At 46.0% G+C, this 22,802-nt stretch overlaps 2 protein-coding genes and 1 long non-coding RNA gene across 10 annotated transcripts in view; 1 reads left to right on the forward strand and 2 right to left on the reverse strand.

Moving 5' to 3' along the window:
• Positions 1-16,214, reverse strand: part of LOC121598677 — a 45,302-nt gene extending 29,088 nt beyond the window's left edge. The window contains exon 1 of the long non-coding RNA XR_006005606.1: positions 15,952-16,214. This is a non-coding gene — a long non-coding RNA (uncharacterized LOC121598677). The remainder of the gene's footprint in view (positions 1-15,951) is intronic.
• LOC121598671 overlaps positions 1-22,802 on the reverse strand; it is a 441,765-nt gene that overhangs the window by 226,820 nt on the left and 192,143 nt on the right. The window lies entirely within an intron of this gene.
• On the forward strand, positions 16,268-21,436 carry LOC121598674 (condensin complex subunit 2-like). 2 transcript variants are annotated; one of them, XM_041925865.1, is made up of 5 exons: positions 16,268-16,339; positions 18,201-18,323; positions 18,399-19,892; positions 19,966-20,136; positions 20,953-21,436. In XM_041925865.1, exons 1-5 carry the CDS (start codon positions 16,337-16,339, stop codon positions 21,331-21,333), a joined length of 2,172 nt encoding a protein of 723 aa, XP_041781799.1. In that variant the 5' UTR covers positions 16,268-16,336; the 3' UTR covers positions 21,334-21,436. The 2 variants fall into 2 exon arrangements, with proteins under 2 accessions (XP_041781799.1, XP_041781798.1); XM_041925864.1 differs by lacking the exon at positions 16,268-16,339 and adding an exon at positions 17,882-18,105.

Below are 22,802 nucleotides of genomic sequence, written 5' to 3' on the forward strand. Positions count from 1 at the left end.
CTGCTCAATTACATCAACCGCACACGGCAGTTCGGTACGCGCGTACGGTACACCGGAGTGATGTATCCACCCTTTCCGCTTTCCGACCATACGTCGGGAGGCAGGCAGGTATTATGTTTCATAAATAATGGCTCAAAATCATACGCCAGCACAAAAGGCAAAGTTTCCATTTTCCACACTCCTCCGTTTCAGTCGGGACAAATGAATTTATGCTACCCCGTTCGTTTTGCCTTGCCTCTTTCGCACTGATGCGCCCACATTACACGCATGCTCGTTTGATGCTGCTTGTATCGTATCGTACCTTTCTGCCTAGCTTCTGGTAGTGGCAGATATGAGCGTAACAAAATACTCATACCCAGATTTTTAAATTATTTGAACTCCAAAATTCTTGTTCAACAGTGAGGCAGGAGAAACATTATACAATTTGATTCCTTGGCAGAGGTGTCAAAAGGGTCGAGGAGGACCAAAAATGTTGAACGAGATTATTGTTGTTCTGTATGCGTATTTACACTTTGAAGAATTAAAAGCTTTTATTTAACCCTTTTTCAAGTCAAATGATGACGGCAAACAAACAGCATTAAAAAGAGGAGGTGACTTTTCCTAAATATAAGGATTGTTTTACAGGAAGCATACAATTTGGCGTACAGAGTAGGAAGCATACAGATTTATTTACTTGAATTCTCCCATTTTGCCATTTTTGAAAGGCATATCATACCATAGATCATGTTTATTTCCTACTTCTATGTGATTTGGTATCTATTTCATCTCGCTCATTACTCAAATAGTTTGAAATTACTAAGAATAGTCACAATCACAACTCGACATACTTTTTTCCTCCTACACCCTGCTTATAATGATCCTGCATGAAAATCTCATTTAGAATACTTGTGTTCAAGTTTCTTGCAGACGCAAACTCTATTAGGAATTCAAAACTCAAAACTGCAAAATTCCGGGGTCGTCTCTGACTCAACTCCAAACATTTCGGAACCAACTTCAAAAGGTAGGACCGATCAGCATTCTTCGGAGTTATCCGGAGTAGTACGGAGTTGGCGAAATCCGAAGTCGGAGTAGTCCGGAATCAGAGTAGTACAGAGTCAGAGTCGTCCAAAGTCGGAGTCGAAGTCATCTGAAGTCGTCCATAGTCGGAGTCTTGTGGAATCGGAGTTGTTTAGAGTTCTCCAGAGTCGGCAGGAGTCGGAATGGACAGGAGTCGACGGGAGTCGGAATAGGCAGGGATCGGTCAATGTCGTGGCTGGATACTGCTAATAATGCTGTCCAGAGCGCAGCTCCAGAGAGCACATCAGCGACTTAAGAATCTTCTTACAGAAAAAGTACTAGCAAAAATTAACAGCAATAGCACTTCAAATCCTAACTCCGCTTTTTGTTCAAAAACACTCTTTCTTAAGTCTCAATCGGTACATCAGCTTCAATGATCATCCAATTCCCAACTACAAAAAAATCACCCGCACGAAGTCAACCTCTCATTAAACCGCTCCAAAATTGCTGCTTCAAAGTGTGTTAACACAAAAGCCAGCAATCCAAGGGGCGAAGAAGAGAATGGCAGGAATTTCTAATCATCACAATCATCATAAAACCCGCAATCAAACAAACCTCCACCAGCTAGGGCTTCACGGTTCCTCCGCGACTCCGCTCGTGCACGCGCGCGCCACGAAACAACAAATCGACAACTCGTTCAACACGGCGAACGATAATGATGATTATGATGTGGCAAAATAAGCGTATAAATAATAGGCCCATCGTTACGGTCTGATGAAGGCACATCCACGAGGGGGCGAAGGGTACAGGCAAACCGACACCAGTGGCAATATTTAAATGGCTGTATGAAAATACCACCGAACAATGAGTAAACCCCACCGCCCCGATGCCCAACCAGGTTCATGCCCAACAGCACATTTGGCGAGGAAGTCATACATACACACGGTGAGCTCCTGACGTCTTTCACATCACGGGACAAACGTTTCGGAAGGCGAAACAGGTTAGCAGCAGAGAGGGTAGAGTAGTGCGCCGTGCATAATGCAAACAAAAGCTACACAAAAACAAACACGGGAGGCACACGCACGCACCAGCTCGAGCTCGCTGGGCGTCAAGTCACGAGCAGCATTAATTAAGTCCCAGGCGATTTGATTTTAACTGGAGCCTTCAGCGTACGTGTGTGTTTTGCTCTCGTACGCCCGTACGGCTTCGACGATGGACGCAAAGCACGTGATTCTCCTGTTCCTCGTAGCAGCAGCAGCAGCAGCAGCAGTGATTTGATTACGTCAGCCCATTACTGATAGAGGCAATTGTATGTGCCAATAGCAACGGTGCCGGAATTGCCCGGGCCTAAGCGGAACTTCCAGGACATTAAACCATCCCCCCATAGTGCGTGTGTGTCTCTATGGGGGTTTGGTTTAAAAACCGTAATCGAAATCGACACCAGCACCGTCACAAGTCTCCAAGGTTCCGAGATAATAGAGGACATAAATTCTGAGATGATTTAGGTCCTCTGTCTGGTTCCGAAATTTTACATCCATCCACACCATCCTTCGCAAGGCTCGTGTGTGGGAAGGGAAGTTGTGTGCTACTGAAACAACAACCATGCCGCACCTACACTTTGACAACTCAACGAGATGCAACTCCCCGCGGTGAATATCCCAATGCGTATCACAAAATGAACAGATAATCATTTCAATTACATAAATCGTCACAACACGCATCCTGCTGATAGGGGCGCCCGCGTATCGCTCGCGTATCGCTTGCAGGTGACATGTGTGACGCACACGGCCTGGGGGTAGCGCTCAATGTAACGGAACCAACCGGCATCCAACAGTATCCACAGCAAATCCTGCATCCTTGCAGGTCATTTTTTTCGGATGGATGTTCAACTTCCACAATAACTGGCGCTCCATCTAGTTGGGTAATTGTAGATGACGCCGGACTCCAATGCATGATCCATCCGTTGCATGGGGAGGCCGTTGTGTCTGACAATGACAGAGTGAGTGCAGAGTTTGAATTATGAAGACTCCCTGCACGTCCCTGCACAGCCCATTGGAACCACGCGACCGTCAGGCCATGTGACGTTAATCTTCATGGTGGAATGCCATTTTTCTTCTGCCCCTATCAAACGTGCGTGACGTGTCGAACGGTTTGCATCTTATCTCCCCCTAAGCTGGAGCAGTAAGCATCGATTTTGAAGCATATTAATCGTGTGTTTAGGTTTGATAAATTGAAGAACGCTCATCCATAAAATCTTGCATAAGCGATACGATTGATGTACGCGGCGTAGAACTCGAAGTCAAAAATGCTTTCCAAAAATTCATTTCCATCGCACATTGAGCAGCACTTTGCGCCAACCTTTCCTAAAAGCTGCTGCTACTGCCAGAAACTCATCAAAAGTACAATTTTAAATTTGCACTTTGCTGCGAACGCTAACGGAACTCGATAAAGTTCCGCCACGGCTAAAGCGACCACTGTACCAACAGCAGATAAAGCGGCGATTTGCGATCTTCCCCGCGTACCATAATTATCTCCGGCTTGGTCCATCCAAAAACGGGAAAGGATAAATTTCCATCGCCGTCTTGGAACCGAGATCCGCAGGAAGAGCCGGCAGAAAATAGTCGTAAAGCAGCAACGACCGAACACCGGATAGTGTCCAATGTCCTGGGACTGCTGCTACTGCTGCTGCTGCTCGCCCTTCATCCACGATATAGATGCGCGCATCATATCATTAATATTAATCGCTGCCATCGGGAAGGAGCGCTGCATACGAAGCGTGCACCATTTGGCTGCATCACTTAACCTCCCTCCTACTCTTTTCTGCGCTGGCGAAGGATATGAAAGAAAAGCTACTAACCAGAGCCTCGCCTTGCTCGGTACGGAAATTTGCACAATGTTTGCAAACTCCCGGGAGTCTCGAGTTACTCGAGCGAGCGCCCCTTTCATTTTTCGTTATTGAATTTGTTATCGTTTATGAAGAAATGTTTCACTGCAGCAGATGCACTGCTGGACGAGCTGTAATGAACATCGTGTAACAGCAGCTTCATATATTTTGCTACTGCCAGAGCCAAGTCTTCGCAACAACATGTGTTTTGTGTATGACTTTATTTGGACATAAACCGTCGCTTTCGTTCATGAGCGAATCACTGTGTCTACGCAGATAATAGGACGACGAGACGATATTTTTGATTCGATTATGAATCCAGGGGTAGCATAATTTAATTAAACAGTCAGTGTCTTGGAGAAATAGTTACGCTGGAGATAAGGCAAGCATTTGTCCTCAGCTGATATCCCAGCCGGGCAGATCCGTAAGCGGGAAACCAAAAGGCAAAACTCCGGTAAATCCATTTCAACTAAAGGAAACAACCTAAAAGCGTGAACCATTCACCGTTCATCAAGACGTCGGATGTCTACCAACAGCAAGCAACAACAAAAAAAAAAAACCCTCGGACAAGACCCAAAAGCCAACGACTTGTCGCATCCTGCCAAATACCACGGCCAGTGGAGCCATGAAGACACCATTAATGTCCTTTTCTTCCGAATGGCAACGACGATGTTAATCAAAAAAAAGCATCGTACATTATCAGCGAAGCGGAAAGACAATTTTGCCTCCATGCAGTCGAGTGGATTTGCCATTTTTCCGTGGTGCTGCTGCTGCTATTGTGCCGGCCCGGTGAAAGAGCAACTGAGGAAGAGACGCGCCGCGAAAACACACACAGTTAGTTTGTGTAGTGGTAGAAACCGCGCCGCGTTCCGTCAATGAGAGGGAAGACATTTGGCAATGTGTCTTTCGAAAATTTAATATCCATCCTTGCGCAAAAGTATGCAAAAAGGGGAGGGCGGCTGGAGCAGCAGGAGGAATTAATATTCAAACTCATTAAAAGTTTTTAATTTAATAATAACGTCATGTTCGATATCAAAACTTGCCCCCCGCCTGCCTGGTAGTGTTTTGGGGTTTGTTCGGCATAGCTTGCTCTTGTTGTGCTTCTGCTATTTCGTGGTTAAAATACTGAAACAAGAGCTCGTTCGTACACTGCATTGAAGATGAAGCCCAGAGTTCAGTTATTGAAGCGAAATAGTCATTATTCTGAGAATGGTTGCTGATTGCGCGTCTGATTGAATTCGACATTGAAGTTCCTCGCTTTGTCTAACGAATTATTTTAATAAGGTCAAGAGTTTCATATTCAAACCAAAAAAAAGGGAAGATTCTAATCCACAGCTGTAGCAAATTTAAGAATTTTGGAATAGAGCAACAGTAACGAAACATTAGAATCAAATCGAAATTGAAACACTTAGCACTCCCCAGAGAACAGGGCTGGCCGATGATAAATGTTTGTAAAATCGAATAAATAAAATGTTTGTAATTTTATCGTGGCCCATTTTTTCCCTTACACCTTACAACCCGAACCAGCTCCACCGAAGAAAAAAAAACATCTCTCCATCACCCACAATGTAGCGTCGATAGGTTTGGGGAGAGAGGAAAGAATTTAAATTGTTTTTTTTTTTTTTTTCGACGCGGTACGATACGCAAACGTGGGATCGGAACCCCAGAACAGACACAAGGCAAACGGAGAGCAAAGCCCCGTCGATGCGGCAGCGGAAGTGGAAAATTAACGATTTCCAATTCGCGAAATCGCGATTGCTCCTTCCGCTTCGAGGTTCGTTGCGACGAGCGTTCGGCGGGTTTTATTTTCATTTACCGCCCGAGCAGTAACAATAACAAGGAACACCACCGCCGCCATCGATAAGAAATGTGGGCCTCACTGCTACGGTGGGATGAATTGCTTGCCTGTGTGTATCCGGGTCGAGAGCGAGGCCGTTGAATTAATTTATTGATTTTGATAAGCTTTTATTTTTCACCCACCCACAGCAGCAACGCCTGAATTGCGCTGCATTCCGATGCGGAAAAAGGGGGCGTCCCCAACCAACCACCCGGCCGAGTTTGTCTGATAGGGAAATTAACTTTTTTTTAGTTGTGCGCTGCTTTTCCGATATTTGGGAGGATAATTTGTGCGGTTTTGATGCGGTTCGTTATCGCGGGCAACGCGAATGAGAGCTGAGCAAAGTTTATTTTGGTTTTGGGCGGGAAAATCGATACAGCCTTCGAGAGGGAGAGCGAATGGTAAAGAAAACATTTCTGCCTACGGGAGAGGTAATGATTTATCGGAATTGAATTGACTGATTGATGGGGATGGGGACTCATTATACGTGGCAGCCGGCGTAGGGGCCCCTCTGATTGATCATTGAATTGATATGTATTTTATTTAAGACTGTTCTGCACCGTTTGATTACCTGTTAAAGTCACATAAATAAAGTATCATTCATGTAAGACTTGTGTTTTGTCATCCTCAACGCCGCGAAAACGAGAAATAAGACTTCAACTACCGTTCACCGTATTTTAAAAACGATCAATCAAACAGGCTTAATTTGTAATGACAATCGCATAACTTTAGGCGTTTTCTCGTAAACATCAATTTTAAAGCGCTGTATTTAGTGTTGGATGAAACAGATTCAGATTCACGATTCTGAATAAATCATTCAACTGATTCATTGAATCTGAACCTCGGTTGGAAAGATTCATGAATCTCAAAGAATCATGTATCTCTGATGATATTTCTGGTCTCGAAAAAATCATATATCTCATAATATGCATGTATCTTGAACAATTTACGAATCTCTAGAGATTCATAAATCTGTCAAGCTTCATAGAGCTTATTATTCTTCTTCTTCTTAGTGTAACAACTGATGTGGTCATGCCAGCTTATGAAGACTTTCGAGACTTCTTGGCATGTACAACACAGTCGAATTCTTTGTTTTGCTACGGTAAGACGGTCCATGGATCGCCGCAGCATGGAATTCAATATTTTGAATATAATACATTTCTAAAGATTCATGTGTCCCTGGCGATTTACGAATCTTAATGGATACATTATTTTTTTAAGATTCGTGAATCCTTGGAAGTTCATGAATCTTTAGACACTTAGATTTAGAGATTCATGAATATTTTTAGATTCGATTCGAGATTCGGGTCACTCATCTCTCAAGATTCATTTGAATGAATCTCAAAGAAACATTAATGAAAGCCAACACTAATTTTATTGCTTAAGCTACCAACAATCGTGTGTTTTTTAACTCCTTAAATGTTATACTTCCCGTTACCTGGTTATCCTATTTCAAGCGATATTCTTCTTCTTCTTCTTTGGCACAACAACCGCTGTCGATCAAGGCCTGTCTGTACCTACTAGTGAAGTGACCTTGACTTTCAGTGACTTTTTGTTACCGTATCAGGATAGTAAGTCCTAGGTATGGGGGCACTTGGACTTGGATGACGGGCGATCCCGTGGTACAGTCGTCAACTCGAACGACTCCGGCTGAGGATTGACTATCCGGCTACGTGGTAATGAATTAAGTCTCGAAAGCCTGTATAGGCCGGCATGTCCGCGTAGGACGTTACGCCAAATAGAAGAAGAAGAACCCATGACGGGCATGTTGTTACGTCGTAAGAGTTGACGACTGTACCACCAGACCGGCCACAAGCGATATTATACACGTTGTATTATGAATAGCAATATTCTACAAGGGATAATACAATGCCTGGTAATGACCGCCAGGGGGATTTTGAAGGCACACGGTCATACTAATCACGCTACATTTATCGCGACACTAAATTCCTCTCAGCAAAGCACCTAAAATATTTCTTGGACATCTGCCAATATGTCGCTAATGCAAATAAAAGCCTGAACTGCAAAGCATCTTGATGAAGTACTCCCCTGGCACAGGAAAGTTAAAACCATCAACACACACACACCAACAGCTGGGCCAGCTGGCATCTCAAATACACTGCCGTACATTCCATTACTCTCTCGCACGCCTCAAACTAGTTTGCCTTCTCACCCAATAACTCTCCAGCGTTAAACGAACCGTATTGGATGGTGTCATTTTTTCATGAAACGCTTTTAAAAATCCTTATATCCCGCTACAGCCGAACCCGAGAGATGCTATTAGGCACAACAGAGCAGCCTACACTGACGCCAGCATGAGTTTGCAAACTCCATTATACTCGACATGTAAAACGACCACGCGGCGGTCGTCTAACGATAGCGACCACCACGTTTTTTTCTTCTTTTTCCTATGCCTCCACCAAAGTACGCCAAGTGCATCACACCGAACGATGAGTGCAATTTAATTTTCCCCTCCACCTATTGCACTTTTCTGCACAGCCCACATTTCCCCGGGATGGTAACGGAAGTAAAAGCTTCCCCCGGGCGAGTGGTGCCGGGTGTAAAAATTCACCCGAGTTCACCACGCTGACCAACGCCACCAACGCGGACTAACGATGACGGCCCACGATGACAGCCGAAGTGGCTAGTTGACTGCTTTATGGAGTGGAATAATTAAAGCTTTTTATTAATTTCAAGGTTGATGATCTCATTGCACCGTTGGGCATTCGGAGAGACTAGCACAGTGACCACCTACTCTAAAGTCTCGATATGCCATTTTAGGGACCATTGTCAAAGTGGGACACAAATCGACCAATCGCTAAGGCTTGGGCTAGGGGAAGCTTTAGCCATTTCAACTGAACTGAAATCGAGCCTCAGATCTTTTTCCCCCACCCAGCTGGGTTTTGGTTTTATTTTTAAAAAAGCATTTGATGAGTCTCACTCACACACTCTTGCTCACTCTGTCCCACTGCAACACGACGGCCTGCCTCAGAAGTTGTCATTTCAGCGACCGGAAACTGCACGGCGACACACCAGGGCGAGGATGATGAAAAGCGAACAAGCTTCATTAACACGATTTTCCCGTCGGACGAGCACGTAAAACAAAAATGTGCACCCGCCCCCAGTTCTAACGGCCGAGTCCTTGACTTTGAAGGTTTTTTTTTTTGTTCTTCTGGTTTTGTTGAAATCCTCCTCATCCTCGCTAACGCTTCGATGCATTCGCTTTGCCACGCTGCTATCGACTTCAATCTCATACTCGGTAGTGCTCGAAATGGAGGCGGCTTTTGAAATTAGTTGAAGCGCAAATTAAACGCAAAGCACAAGGACACATCTACCGGCGGGGCCCGTGTGCGCATCAGTTTCCGGCTTTCCGCCGGGAGACGTCCCGAACAACCCTAATGAAATGTAAACAGCCGGTAAATGAGTATTTTCGAGCCATGCTCGATGCGTTATGATTCCGTGGAGAATATTGATGATGAAAGTGGCTGGCTGGGCAGCAAAGGATGAGTTTGAGCTGTTCGGCAATGCTACCAACGATTTCTGTTGTGTGTGTATGTGGCGTTACTAATATCTCAACCAGGAGAGACAATCGTCGGAATTAAAAACGCACGATTTGAGTAATTTTAGTGAATATACATATACACTTGAAAACCCGTTCTCGTGGTACAGTCGTCAACTCGCACGACTTAACAACAGAACAGGCCTTGACCGAAAGCGATTATTGGACCAAAAGCAGAACAAGAAGAAGAATACACTTGAAATGTTATGTATCATTAGGTTCTAAAACTTAAATTATTATAGAGTACCTTTAGTAAAGTACTGAACACGAAAAAAACAAAGGATGTTGTTACGAATCTTTTTTTCGTGATCCGATGAATTTCCAATCTGAATGAAATAAGAAAATAATTAGAAAATAAATAATACATTAAACCAATTATAATACAATTTGTCATCTTCGTAAAAATATAACAATGCTACAAAGAACCATTGAAAGGACAAAACGAAGGATTGATGAAGCACAATGAAACAAAATGAGATGACAAGGGAAAAACACAAAAAAAACCCAAACCAAGAAATGAAAATCAAAACGGAGAAACAAATATATCAACATGAAACATAAACAAAACAAACAAACAAATATAAACAAACCAAATGACCAAAACATAAAACGGCAGCACCACGAAAAAAACACAAATAATAATTAAAAACAGAAACAGATAGAAGATAAAGAAATTAATAATACGAAAGAAAAACGTAAAGTCAAAGAAAATACAAAGGGACGTGAAAATATAAGAAAGACATGAACATCAATAAACGAAATGAATAGTTAAAAGCAATGATTGTTTGTTACATAATTAGAATGAGAAAATGAAAATAAAACAGAAGATACACAGTGTGCCAACTCCCATTGGTATATCTACCCAATCAATATACCCCCCAGTTCATTGGATTATCTTTTTACCTTAAATTCTTAACACGTCACACTTTTTAAACTTACTAATTAAAAGTAATTGCTATTTGTGCAACAAGACATACACGCGTACTACGTATTTATCCCCTCTATCTCGCTATCTCTCCGCTCACCATTCTTTAGGCTTCAAATGCAAATTAGGACATTTATTTAACGCCCAATATGTATGCCGTTCGCCAACGTTCCATACCCTCGATCCCCGGCCCAAAACAGGCGCACATATAAATTGTAGCAATGTGTCTGTTTTTCACGTTCGCCTTCTTTTTCCACCAACCCACCGCAACCAATCCAATTAACGCAGCACAAAAATGTCAGCGATGGTTCAATATGTTCGAGTGTGCCCCGTCGTTGCTGTTGCCACTACCACACTTGTATGGATGGTCGTTGTTCAAAATACTGGAGGAGGCAAACCAGCTTGTGAAACTGATCGCCAAACAGCAAAACACGGCAGCGCACAGCAAGCCACCAACAGCGAGGAAGTTTTAATTTAGAAATTCCAAAACATGATTATCATGATAATGTCCACCCCAATTGGCGCGGGTTTGCTAAAATTGTACAGAGTAAGTGAGAGAGAGAGAGAGAGAGAGTGGATGGGTGAGGTGAGGACCTTTGTGCGTGCCTTTTACCCACTTTCAGGCTAGTCAATTTGTGTGATTTTCCGTAATCGACATGCCAACCGGCCTGCCCAGCCGGAACCGATACCATACGTGCCCTGTCATCCGAACGGAGGACGCGGACAAAAATTAATGTCCAATATTAAAGCCATTCGATTTTGTAACGCAGAACCCTACAGTGGATGAAACACCAACGACCAAAAAACCCTTTGTACGCTACGAAGTAGCGAACAGTACCATGAAGTTATGCTGGAAGGATTTAATTCTTCCCCGTGTTTATCGTACGTCCCTTTATCTCAGGTTTTTGCGGTTTTTTCAGCAACCAGTTCCAGTGCTCGGTGTATTATTTACAAACTTTACCTCCAACTCGGTTCAATGGCACCAACCTGTGTACCAAACACATTCGCCCGGATTAAGGGAGTACAAATGTGAACCTCACATCCCACAGACAACGAAGCAAAAGGGGTTGAGCCAGAAATAATTCTAAATTTATATGCACCAAAAACCAAACAAATCGACCCTCTTCTGCTGCCGGTTTCTGACCTTCAAGGCCAGGGTGCCATTTATTTGGAACGTGCCACACGTCCTCCCTTCCAGCAGGTACAAATAGGCTAGGCAGGGAGAAAATTTACGCGAAAACTTCCGGCTTCACCAGCGGGAGGAATGGTTTGACCGTACTCCTCCGCGGAACTCCGCCACCAGCCCGGGCGCAGAATGTCACGGAAAATGGCAGCAAATACTTATGAGTCGCACACATCGGCGGCACACGGAAGTTACGGTACGGAGTGAAAATTAATCGAATCATGGCAGGGAAGTTCCTTTGCAGTCCTCAGGTACACGCTGCGCGCACAAAAAGGGGTTACAGCAATTTCCGGGAGTCGCACAAACGTCCTCCTCGTGACGATAATGGTGAACCCGGTTGCTGCTCTTTAATATCGAGTCCAATGAAAATGGGGGGAGCGAGATTCACCGGGAGAGAGAGAGAGATATCCAAAGAATTGTATCCTCCCTTTTAAAAAAGGATATCGGAACAGGGGGAGATGGGATTAAGTTATCGCAAAGTTAGGGTCGGAAATGGATTAAAAGTAATACACACACACACACACACATATACACGCACACACAACAAAACAGCACACAGCGAAGAACCCCTCACGAACGTGTTGAAAGGTAAGAGAGATTGTTGTAACGTTTTAGTTGACTACTTGCGAAAACTGGATAAATGCCGACATAATGCTCTTTAAAAGGACTTTTTTGTTGTTGTTGTTGCTGTTTCCAAGCGTATGATTACAACGACAAAAAAAGTGGTTCTACAAATCTGAAGTGGTGTTAAGGGCAGAGGCACACGATTCAGACACACACACACGCGTAGCTCAATCGCTACACATTGTGCCAGGTGTTGAAAATCCCATGAGGATACTTTATGGCTTATTGCTTTAAAGCTGATTGGCGTTAGTTCAAGGATTATTGGGCATTGCTAGAGCTGAGGGAGAAGTAGATGAACACGTCCAGGAGCAAATGTTCAGATCATCAGGACTCTCTTGGCAAGCATGTCCATCGATCGGTCGTCGGTGCATCACTTTAAGCGTGTCTTCTTCAACTTAAAGCAGACCGATTGCACATATTGCTCCAAATCTACGAAAAGACACGAGAAAGAGGTTATAAAGCATTCGTTTCCATATAGATTTCCGGCACCATTTTAAACACACCATTCGGCGCATCGTAAAATCACGCTGCTCTATCGCGTTGTTCCATCATCTCTCCATGATCTCTCTAGCGTATCTCAAGCGAGATCTCTGCAACGCGTGTTCCATTCCAACCCGAAGCACTAATCCGCCATAAATTCAGCCCCGTTTGCGCGCCCACCGGGTTCAGATACGCACCCGCGCACCACAATGTCAGCACAAACTGCAAGTAGCCACTTTCTCACGGCCAGATTTACTTCCTGCTTCGCCCGCTGTAGTCGCGGCGAGATTTCCATCAAATTTTCGCAATGTACGCAGCGCAGCGGGCGCCTGAATCGGTGCTTCGCCTCTGCGGGATGCCGTCGCGCGTTATATTTTGATATCTTAATTGAATTAAACACGCAGGCTAGGTGGCCAACTCAGTCAGGAGGGTTTAGAAGTGCAGCAGCAGTAGCTGCAGAAGGGAGCGATTTTAAGCGGGTGTGCGTCAGCACCAAACCTGTCAGCAATCTTCCGCAACGCTCCTTTTTTTTTACGACGATTATTAGAAGCAGAAGCGACACTAAATCATACACCCGTGCGCCACTTTCCCCCTCTCCGAATGGTGCACCTTTTCACCGGGACAGCCTCTTAAAGGCCGGGAGATGATAGTTTTCTCCGAACGGTTCCCTCCAGTACCCCGCGTGGTGACGCTCGTGGACGAATATTGAGTCGTAAAGAAAAGCATCCGATTATTCCGTTCGACTGAATGGGAAGTTTTAATCTTCTTAACACAATTGAATTTACGCACCCATTCCACGCTGGTGTGTCAGTGTGTTCCCGGGAACTGGCTGGCTGGCTGCCGGAGTTCGTCCACAGGACGGTGGCCGAAGTGAACCGGAGGACGGTCCAGCAGCAGCAGCAGAATGGCACTCACCCATTGTCAACCTGACAGGCTTTACGTTAGACGTCCTACTCGGGCAGTGACATTGGACTTGCTGCTTTCGCTAGTGGTTCAATTCTTCGTTTCCGTTGGCGCTTTTCGCACACTGCAGGCTTTTTTTTTTGTCCATCTTTGGTTTTTTCGGTTTAGGGCAGCCGAGGTCTTTTTCCCCATTGTTCGTAGGAGGCTTCACTTGAATCTTGAGAGCAAACCTGCGACGTACAGGCCCGAATTGTCCGAAATGGGTTTTTTTTTGTGTGTGAACATATCTTGGCTGCCATTCACATGAATTTTGCTCGATGGGGAACGATTTTATTTTTCATTATTCATAGCATTTCGGGCGAGACGCTTTCCAACGCTTCTGCCAACCGCAACAAAACTTCCTATTGGCAAGACACTTTTGGCGAGTATTTCTTTCTGCTTGGTGCTAAATTTAAATTGTTCAGCAGTAATCTGGAGTGAACATCGCATTTCAGCTGAAGGAAAAACAATCTCCGCTTTCTTGGGGAAATGCATCGCCAAGCGGCGGAAGCGGTAGTGTGTTACATAGCTTTATGCAGCAAAAACGAATCTTCACTTCTTTTTCGGATTATTTTTGTTTCTTTTTCTTCTGCAGCAAAACGGAAAAGTTTTACCCTTCTCGGGCGAGTGTGTTTGTGTCCTGACAGCACACCTTCGCGAAGTGAACGAGTGCTATTTTCTTCCCCTTTGCAAACAGGAAAGTTTCCGGACACAGAATACAGCACCGTGGTACACCTGTTGGTACCCGGCACTGAGTGCTGCTGCATCCCAAGCGCGCGCACACACACACCCTTTACATTCTCGGGTGATGTAAAAAATAATGAATTTTTAATGCGGCAAACTTTTCCCTCCAACAATCAAGCTGTTGTATGGTGCCGGTTAGGAACGCTGCTGCAAGCACTGAAAGATGCAGTCTACTAAAGCGTACCGGAAGACATACCCCCAACACCACCACCACCCCCACCATGTCTCGCATCTCGAAATGGTGCGAAATTCCCCACGAAAGTATCTACACCGCTGTCGGAATTCCTTCCACCGCTGAGTTGTGCCGTTTCGGGCGAGTCCGATTGTATCGGTGTATTCAAGGTATTCAAGCAATGGGGAGGACAACAAAGAAACTCCTGACAAATTTGTGTGCACCACGTGTGCCGGATATTTGTAACAACATTTCGACATTGTAATTAGCAGTATGTTGTGTACTCGGTTGCGCTACTCCCTCTCCTCTCCTTTTGCAAGAACTATGAAATATGGGAAAAATTTAACCACCTCTCTCTCTGTTGAAGGAGAACTCGCCGAAGAGGAAGAGATTAAATTACTACGCTATGTTGAATGTGGTTAAGACACGTGTGATGTGCGTTTCGTTGCACGCCGGTAACACTTTTTGATGAAACGAAACAAACTAGTGATGTGCTCTTTGGAGCGCACCCACGACTTCGATCCGACTCCGGCTATTGTTGGTCGGATTCCTACTCCGTCAAAATCTGAACCACTAGTTCCGCTCGGATTCGGAGTCGTCCAGAGACGTCCGGAGTCGTCCAGAGTCGTCCGGAGATGTCCGGAGTCGTTTGGAGTTGGAGTCTTTGGGAGTCGTCCAGAGTCGTTCAGAGTAGTTCGGAATCGTCCGGAGTCGTATGTATTCGGAGTGGTTCAGAATCATCCAGAGTCGTTCAGAGTCGTCCGGAGTCGTTCGGAGGCATTTGGAATCGTCCGCAGTCGTTTGGAGTCAGTGTCGTTCGGAGTCGTCCAGAGACGTCCGGAGTCGTCCAGAGTCGCCCAGAGTCGTCCGGAGTCGTTCGGAGTCGTTCAGAGTCGTTTGGAATCGTCCGGAGTCGTCTGGAGTTGGAGTCGTCCGGAGTCGTTCGGAGTCGTCCAGAGACGTCCAGAGTCTTCCAGAGTCGTTCGAAGTCGTCCAGAGTCGTCCAGAGTCGTCCAGAGTCATTCGGGGTCGTTCGGAGTCGTCCAGAGTCGAGCAGAGTCGCACAGAGCCGTCCAGAGAAGTCTAGAGTCGTATGGAGTCGGCCGTAGTCAACAGGAGCCGTCGGGTATAATGTGCTTGTGATCAAGCATTTCATTTTGTCTATTTTTACCTTCACTTTGTGCCTGTACACGAGGCCTTTGTTTCGAAAGCCGACTCCGGGGGACTTTGACTGCCGGACCGATGCTGGACGACTCCGAACGACTCCGGATGATTCCGACTCCTAACGACTCCGGATGACTCCGAACGACTCCAGATAACGCTGGGCAGACCTACCTTCCGGAGTCGATTCCAAAATTATTGTAGTCGAATCGGAGTAGACTACGGATTTTTGCTAACTTTACCCATCACTAACACATACCACCTCCTGCACCAGGGCGCACCGGACCGGAGAACTTGGAAAAAGGTGTGTAATTATATGAATCAGACTTACCTAAAACGAAAAAAAAGATAGCAGAGGGGGGGAAGCATTAGTGAAAGTGTACGAGGCGTGAAATTTGCACACAAAAATTAAAGCAGTATCGGAAGGAATTCAGGCGTTGTTACCTTATACAATAACTCTGCAACAAGGCCCTGGGTAGATGCTGCTTACACGATACGAGCAGTTTCAAAAATTAATTCAGTGTTTAATTAAATATAACCAAGCTGTCACTATTTAACTTGAATTTATTCGTCACTTACTGCACTAAGAGTGGGGCAAGTCTCGCCATTTTACAAAAAATGGAAGAACAAGTTTTTTCGCTACAAACCACACGATGAGATTGACGATGGCTAGGTTGATTTACCAAAATACGGTAGAACCGTTTCACACCCAGTATGAAAGGGCTTTTAGGGTAGTGAAATCGCCAAAAGTAACAGTAGGCTTTGAAGGCAAAGAATCCTAAAAGAACATACGTAAGCGCTCACTCCTTTGTTGCAGGAATTGACTCGCATGGTAAGCTTTGGGATTGATTCAAAGGAATAACGAATTATTTTTAAATTTGAAAAACAATAATTGAAATTTTAGTCAGGCTTAAAAAGAATCCTAATTTGAAAAAAAAAATTGGATAATGCTAAAACAGTAGTTTTTTTTTGTCTTTTCACAAACGAGATGGTTAATTAAGGTGTATTTTCTTATTTTGTTTTATTTATTTAAACCAATTTTGGCAATTCAAATTTACCAAACAAAAGGTTTGACACCCTTGTCCACCACATCGTGCAAGATCGCACAACAAGAGATTGGCTTGAGCTGTTGGAACGGACTTCCACGTTTTATCCATGTAAACCGAATACAAAAGCCTATGAATAATGTTGAAAAGCTGCCCAGAACTAATTTAACACATTTTAATTCACTCATTTCGTCCAATTTGCCACAATACTCTTCAGCGCATGCGAATCCACCAAAACAACCAATTCAAAACTGACAGCAAGCAGGGGAGTTTGTTTCCGCACCAGAGGGCGCTCACGTCGCCACATGCGTTTGCGTTGCGCGTTGACAGCCGTTCAATCAGAGTGACCAGAAATACCGATTTATCTGTATTCCTACCGATTTTTCATATGCCTACCGATTCACAGATAAGCCTCCTAAAATTAACGATTTTCCATTTATCCTACCAAAAATCACAGATATTTGATTTTTCAGTAGTTTAAGCTTAATCTGTGACGCTTGGGATGCAAGGATTCAAGGATTGCTAACCTCATTTGTTACTTATCGCGCTGATGCACGTTTGTTTGCCTGGTACTTTTTATTTTTATCCGTTAAAATGTAATGTTCATACAGGGTTTCCCACGATTTATTGGTCGGTTCCCATCAATTTTTGGTGGGTTCCCATATTTTGTTGGTGCGTTCCCACGATTTTTCGGTCGTTTCGCAGAATTTTTTGGTCCAATTGTATTGATATCCAATCGGAAAATACCAATAAATTATGGGAACGAACCAAAAATCTATGGGATACGACCAAAAAATCGTGGGAACGCACCAAAAAATCATGGGAACTGACCAATAAATCGTGGGAAACCCTGTAATAAGTAGAAAATGTCAGTTGCGTGGATTCCGAGAATTGCTCGTCAAAGAAAATCATATATATATCTAGGGTTTGAAGGAAAAAATCTCAATTTGTTAATCATTGAACTACAAAACTCAGCCAAACAATTAAATCATTCTAAATAATCCAGCGAAAATCAAATGACAGCACGTACGATAAAATCGTATCCAAGGAGCACTGCTGCGGTCCTAAGCGGTCGCGTAGAGCCCCTAGAAAAAGAACTTGTCACCACAAAAAAAATGTGAATCTAAGTCCTTATTTGGCTTAGAATTCCAATTTTAATTCCATCCTGCTTAACACTTCTTTCGCTTTTACTTCTTTTAAGTTTCGAGTTTTAACCTACCGAGAACTACCGATAAAATTTTGCTGCGCCTACCGAAAACCGCCAAAATAATCTGGCCACACTGCGTTCAATTTTCCCAACCGCCATTTATGTCAGGCACGAGAGCGTCTCGCGTTTGTTTACGCCCCACAGAGCAATAGGAAGCGGCGCAGTGCCAGTAATTGTCGGTTGTTTGTAATAGTAATTGATGCATTAGCTAGGATAATTTCGATTGTTGCAAAGTGTAAGCATTTAGCTCAACCAATCTTCATGAGTTCGTACACCAGTACACCGCTCCGTAAATCGGACGCGTCGCGTCTGTTCCGCACACCGCAGTCTGTTGTTGTCCGGGAGGTAAACACGACCCGGGAGGGTGGCGTCTGTTTTTTTTTAGCGCACTTCGCTGTGTGTTTACAAAACGTGTTATTAAACCCGTTCCACATTTTTAGGCCGCAAACGACGATGAAGCCGAACGAAGAAGCAGACGTTCGGAGGTTACGCTCAACGATTCCACAAGCGCCGTGGAGGAAAATGAAAACATTAAGATGTGTTTGAAGCTGTACTCGGACAATGTGAGAAGCGGCGCGCGCATGCGCAAGTCGGTGTAAATGTGCCGTGTATTAACGTGTGTGTGTCTCTGTTTGCAGAAAATGAGCAAAGAAAATGCCTGGTCGCTCACGATCATCGACAGCTTCGCGACGCTCATGTCCCGGCATTCGAAATCGCTGCAGAACTTCCAGGTAGCCGGCTCCACGCTGGAAGCATCGACCAAGGTGTACGGGCTGCGGGTCGACTCCGTGCACACGGACGTGATGCGCATGTGCTCGGAGCTGACGCGTCAAACGGCCCGCGCCATGAACAACAATCCCGCCGACCAGGACGACGAGGAGGCGGGAGGCGAAGGCAATGCGGGCGACCAGTCGATGGCCGAGGGTGGCGAAGGGGGCGGCAACAAGGAGAACGAGCAGACCGTCACCCAGCAGCCGAAGGCAAGGAAGAAGCGCACCCGCAAGGTGGTCAGCACGATCACGAAATCGAAAGACTCGATCAACGGTCCGCTGGACACGAACCCGTTCATGGATCCGTTCTTCGCCAAGCTGAACTCGGTCGTCGGTGACGTGAACAGCTCGAGCCGGCTGATGCAGAACATCGTGCCGACGAAGCAGTCGGAGCTGCGGCTCGGCATGGACTACGCGTTCTGGGATCCGGCGCCGTCGCCCGAGCTCGATCTGGACGGCGTGCCGGAGACGTACGAGGGGCTGGAATGCAGCACGATGCGCTTTTTGCCCCTCGGGCCGAACAATCTGCTGCGCACGCTGCGGTCCGGCTACCTCATCACGGATGCACCGGCCGAGGCCGACGAGGACGAGGAGGACGCGCGCACCAGCCGGACCTCGCTCGACGCGCACATGGACGATGTGGAGGCACGCGATCACAGCGCCGCGCTGCTGAACCGGTCCGCGCTGGACGTACACTTTGACATCAATGCGGAGGTGGAACCGGTACCGTCCGGTGACGCGTTCATACTTGACTACGATGCGAAGGACATCGACGGCAACGACGACTTTGCGGAGGATGACGAGCTGGCGCTGGAACAGTGCAAGGGGCTGATGCGCAAAACGGTGGTGATCGAGGATATGCGACCGCTCGATACGACCAGCTCGCATCTGGAGTACTCGTACCGGCCGCTCGACAACATTTCGCAGTTTTGGGCCGGCCCGGCGCACTGGAAGTTTAAGCGCTCGATGCGACCCCGCTCGACGATGGCCCCGCCGCCAAGCGATACGGCCTCGCAAGCGTCGTCGACCGCGGCAAAGGGACGAGCAGTCGGACGGCGTAAGAAAACGTTCGAACCGGACACGCTGGACGATGTGCTGAGCGTGACGGAGACTCTGTTCCAGGAGTACAACCCCAACCGACCGATCAGGGGCATCACGCATCTGAAGAGCTTGGTGTGCAAAAAGTGGGAGTCGAAAAAGCTGAAGCTGCCCACCGATTACAAGATCGATCCGAAGCGGTTCGATCTGTACAAGTACGCCCGGGGGCTGAGCATGCCGGACTACGGGGCCCCGAACCACGCACCGTCGGAGGAGTACAACTGTGACGGTGGAGACGATCAGATTTCCTGCAGCAATGACACGGTAAGATGAGCGTTGGGGTGTTTGTCACCAAAATGGAGTTTAAATTAATCGCGCCTCCTCTGCCTTCATTTAGAACGATGGCGGTGATAATGACATGATGATGAACCATGACGATGGTGGCTTTAGCCAGATGGACCACGACAACGGTGGACCGGCGGAGGAGCAGCACGAAAAGGACAAAACGATGAATGCGACCGTCGGGCTCGAAGCAATCTCTACCGAGTTCCAGGGTGCACCGGATAAGGTAGGAAGACGAGGACTTCTATTTTATAAACTAGTGGTGGGAGCTCGGAATCGGACCTATCCGATTATGATTCTGTGTTCGGAATCAATTCCGGAGCTGATTCCGATTCCGGAGTCGATTCCGGAGCCGATTCCGATTCTTGAGTCGATTCCGGAGCCGATTTCGATTCCGGAGTCGATTCCGGAGCCGATCCCGGAGTTGATTCCGGAGCCGATTCCGGAGTTGACTCCGGACCCGATTCCGGAATTGACTCCGAATCCGTTTCCAAAGTTGACTCCGAAGCCGATTCCAGAGTTGATTCCTAATCCAATTCCGAAGTTGACTCCGTAGCCGATTCCTGAGTCGGCTCTGGAATCGATTCCGCGTTCAGAATCGGCTCCGGACTCGGAATTGATTTGGGAATCGCAGCCTCGGTAACGGAATCTGGATGGACTCAAGAATTTGAATTAGCTGTGGAATGAGAATCAGTTATTGAATTGAAAGAAGTTTCAAAAGCGACATCAGTCCGGGAATCTCTTCGAGAATGGATCGAAGTAAATTTTGATTCTTTGCGGCTACTATTATGAAGATGCCAAAACCGACTCCAATTTCGAAGCCGATTCTGTTTTCGATTCTATAACCGATTCCGGAGCTAAGTTCGAAGCCGATTCCGATTCCGGTGCCGATTCTGGAATCGATTGCGGAAACTGATTTCGAACCAACTATCCGGATTCGATTTTAGAAAACTTTGTAGCTAGCCGGAAGTCGATTCCTACGAAAGCTTCATGTTTCCCATCACTGCTACAAACCACCCAATGCCACTGAATGCCTTTCCAGGTCCACAAGATCAACATAGCGTACGCCAAGACGGCCAAGGTGATCGACATGAAGCAACTGAAGTACAACTGCTGGCGCGTGATCAGCTCGCACGTGCAGGCGGAGGTAGGACCGCCGCCGACCCAGCAACCAGCAGCGTCCCAGCAACCGGACGTCACGATGCCCCCGCCAACCCAGCCCGAGGAGACGAGAATCACCTTCAGCGCGCTCTACCGGAAGGTGCCCCAGCTGCTCAGCAAAACGATGAGCGAAAACATCTCCAAATCGCTCGCCTTCTACGCCGTGCTGCATTTAGCGAACGAAAAGTCACTGCTGCTGGGGAGGCAGGAAGATTTGAACGATTTTACCATACGAAAGGAGGAAGACGGGGATGCTGACTGAGCCGGGGGTTGGATAGCATTTTTTTTTTATTTATAGGATAATGTATAGACATTTTTGCATTTTACGAAATTGGGACGACACTAAGCAGGAAGATTTACCAGTGTTGGGGGGGGGGGGGGGGGGGGCAGTGTACACAGCATAGACAAACGAGTTTAGGCTGGGGAGAGGCGCGCTGGAGATGATTGTGTGTACAAAATGTATGTATCGTCTTCAAAACATCTTAGATTGTTTACAATGTCAGACAGTAACTTGGAATCTTTTTTATCGTAATAATGAGTTTGTACAACTAAACAATAAAACAACTGGCTCATAGGAATTCGAATGCTTATGTACAATTATAATAATAGTGCGTAGGGTTTTGCAATTTCAAATATAAGTAGAATGAAAGTTTAAATTGAATTACTTCTGACTAACTTCCCTCGGAAAGATGACTAAAGAGCTAACGATTCGTGTAATAAATTTAAGTTAAAAAAAATACATAAAATAGGCTCCTACACCTCCTAATCCATCACAGCCGATCGAGGGATTGCACGAGTAAATTAAATTCATACAAGCTCTAATAACATGGGCGTGCTGTATGTAACCGATCGATCCGTTGCTTCAGATTTTATTCCATTACCCTCTCTCTCTCTCTCTAAAGAAAAGGTGCAAAACGTCTGCCTTCCGTGTGTGTTGCGGTCCATAAAAACACAGAAGCGAACGGACGGACGGTGCCGCGTACCATTTGCGTGAGTCATATCCATACGTCATGTCTTCCCTGTATGTTTGCAAATGGATTTGTGGATGACCACGCGTACATGCGGTACACACATGTTCTCGCATGTCCAGCGGTACACGCAACGTTCAGCCTCCGCAGAGGAACGCTCCCGGGGTGCAAGAAATCAGCTAAATTTATTACCCAATATCCACCCATTTAATCAATCCGGCAGGGCACGAAACGGCCCTGGCCGGTGGAAGTGTTGGCAGTATGACGAAGCACACACACCGGCCCTGAATGCGGGCGGGGATTCGGTGAGCGTACCGTTTTTCTTTTCCCCCGAGCTGGACACAATACAAGATACGCAGCCAGCCGAGTGGTGGTGTTCATGCTAGCCTCCAAAAAACCTCCGGTACGGTGAGATCCTTTAATGGTCCTTGCTACTGCATCCACGAGGCAGTGGCATGCAATCAAATCAAGTGGAATGTACGGAATAAAACGAGAACTCTCCTTCACTCTTAGTCACTCTCCCTCTCTCTCTCTCTCTCTCTCTCTCTCTCTCTCTCTCTCTCTCTCTCTGCCATGCATATTGCAAGCTAGAAGTAGTAAAAGAAATGGCTGGGACAACGATTGATCGGCCTTCAAGGGAAGCAGCAGCCGAAGAAAAGGGCTAACTTCCTGGATTATTTTTACTTTGCATGCACACAGGGTCTACTCAAAAGGTCGATCGATTGAAGGATTTGTTCACCCGGTTGTTTTGGGCGGAGAAGGG

This window comes from Anopheles merus, chromosome 3L (assembly GCF_017562075.2).
Source record: "Anopheles merus strain MAF chromosome 3L, AmerM5.1, whole genome shotgun sequence".
Classification (NCBI taxonomy): Eukaryota; Metazoa; Arthropoda; class Insecta; order Diptera; family Culicidae; genus Anopheles; species Anopheles merus.

Coding starts and splice junctions, on each gene's coding strand:
- LOC121598674 (XM_041925864.1), top strand. CDS start 18,022: ATGAGTTCGTACACCAGTACACCGCTCCGTAAATCGGACGCGTCGCGT. Junction 18,106..18,200: donor AGTCTGTTGTTGTCCGGGAG/GTAAACACGACC, acceptor CCACATTTTTAG/GCCGCAAACGACGATGAAGC. Junction 19,893..19,965: donor TTTCCTGCAGCAATGACACG/GTAAGATGAGCG, acceptor GCCTTCATTTAG/AACGATGGCGGTGATAATGA.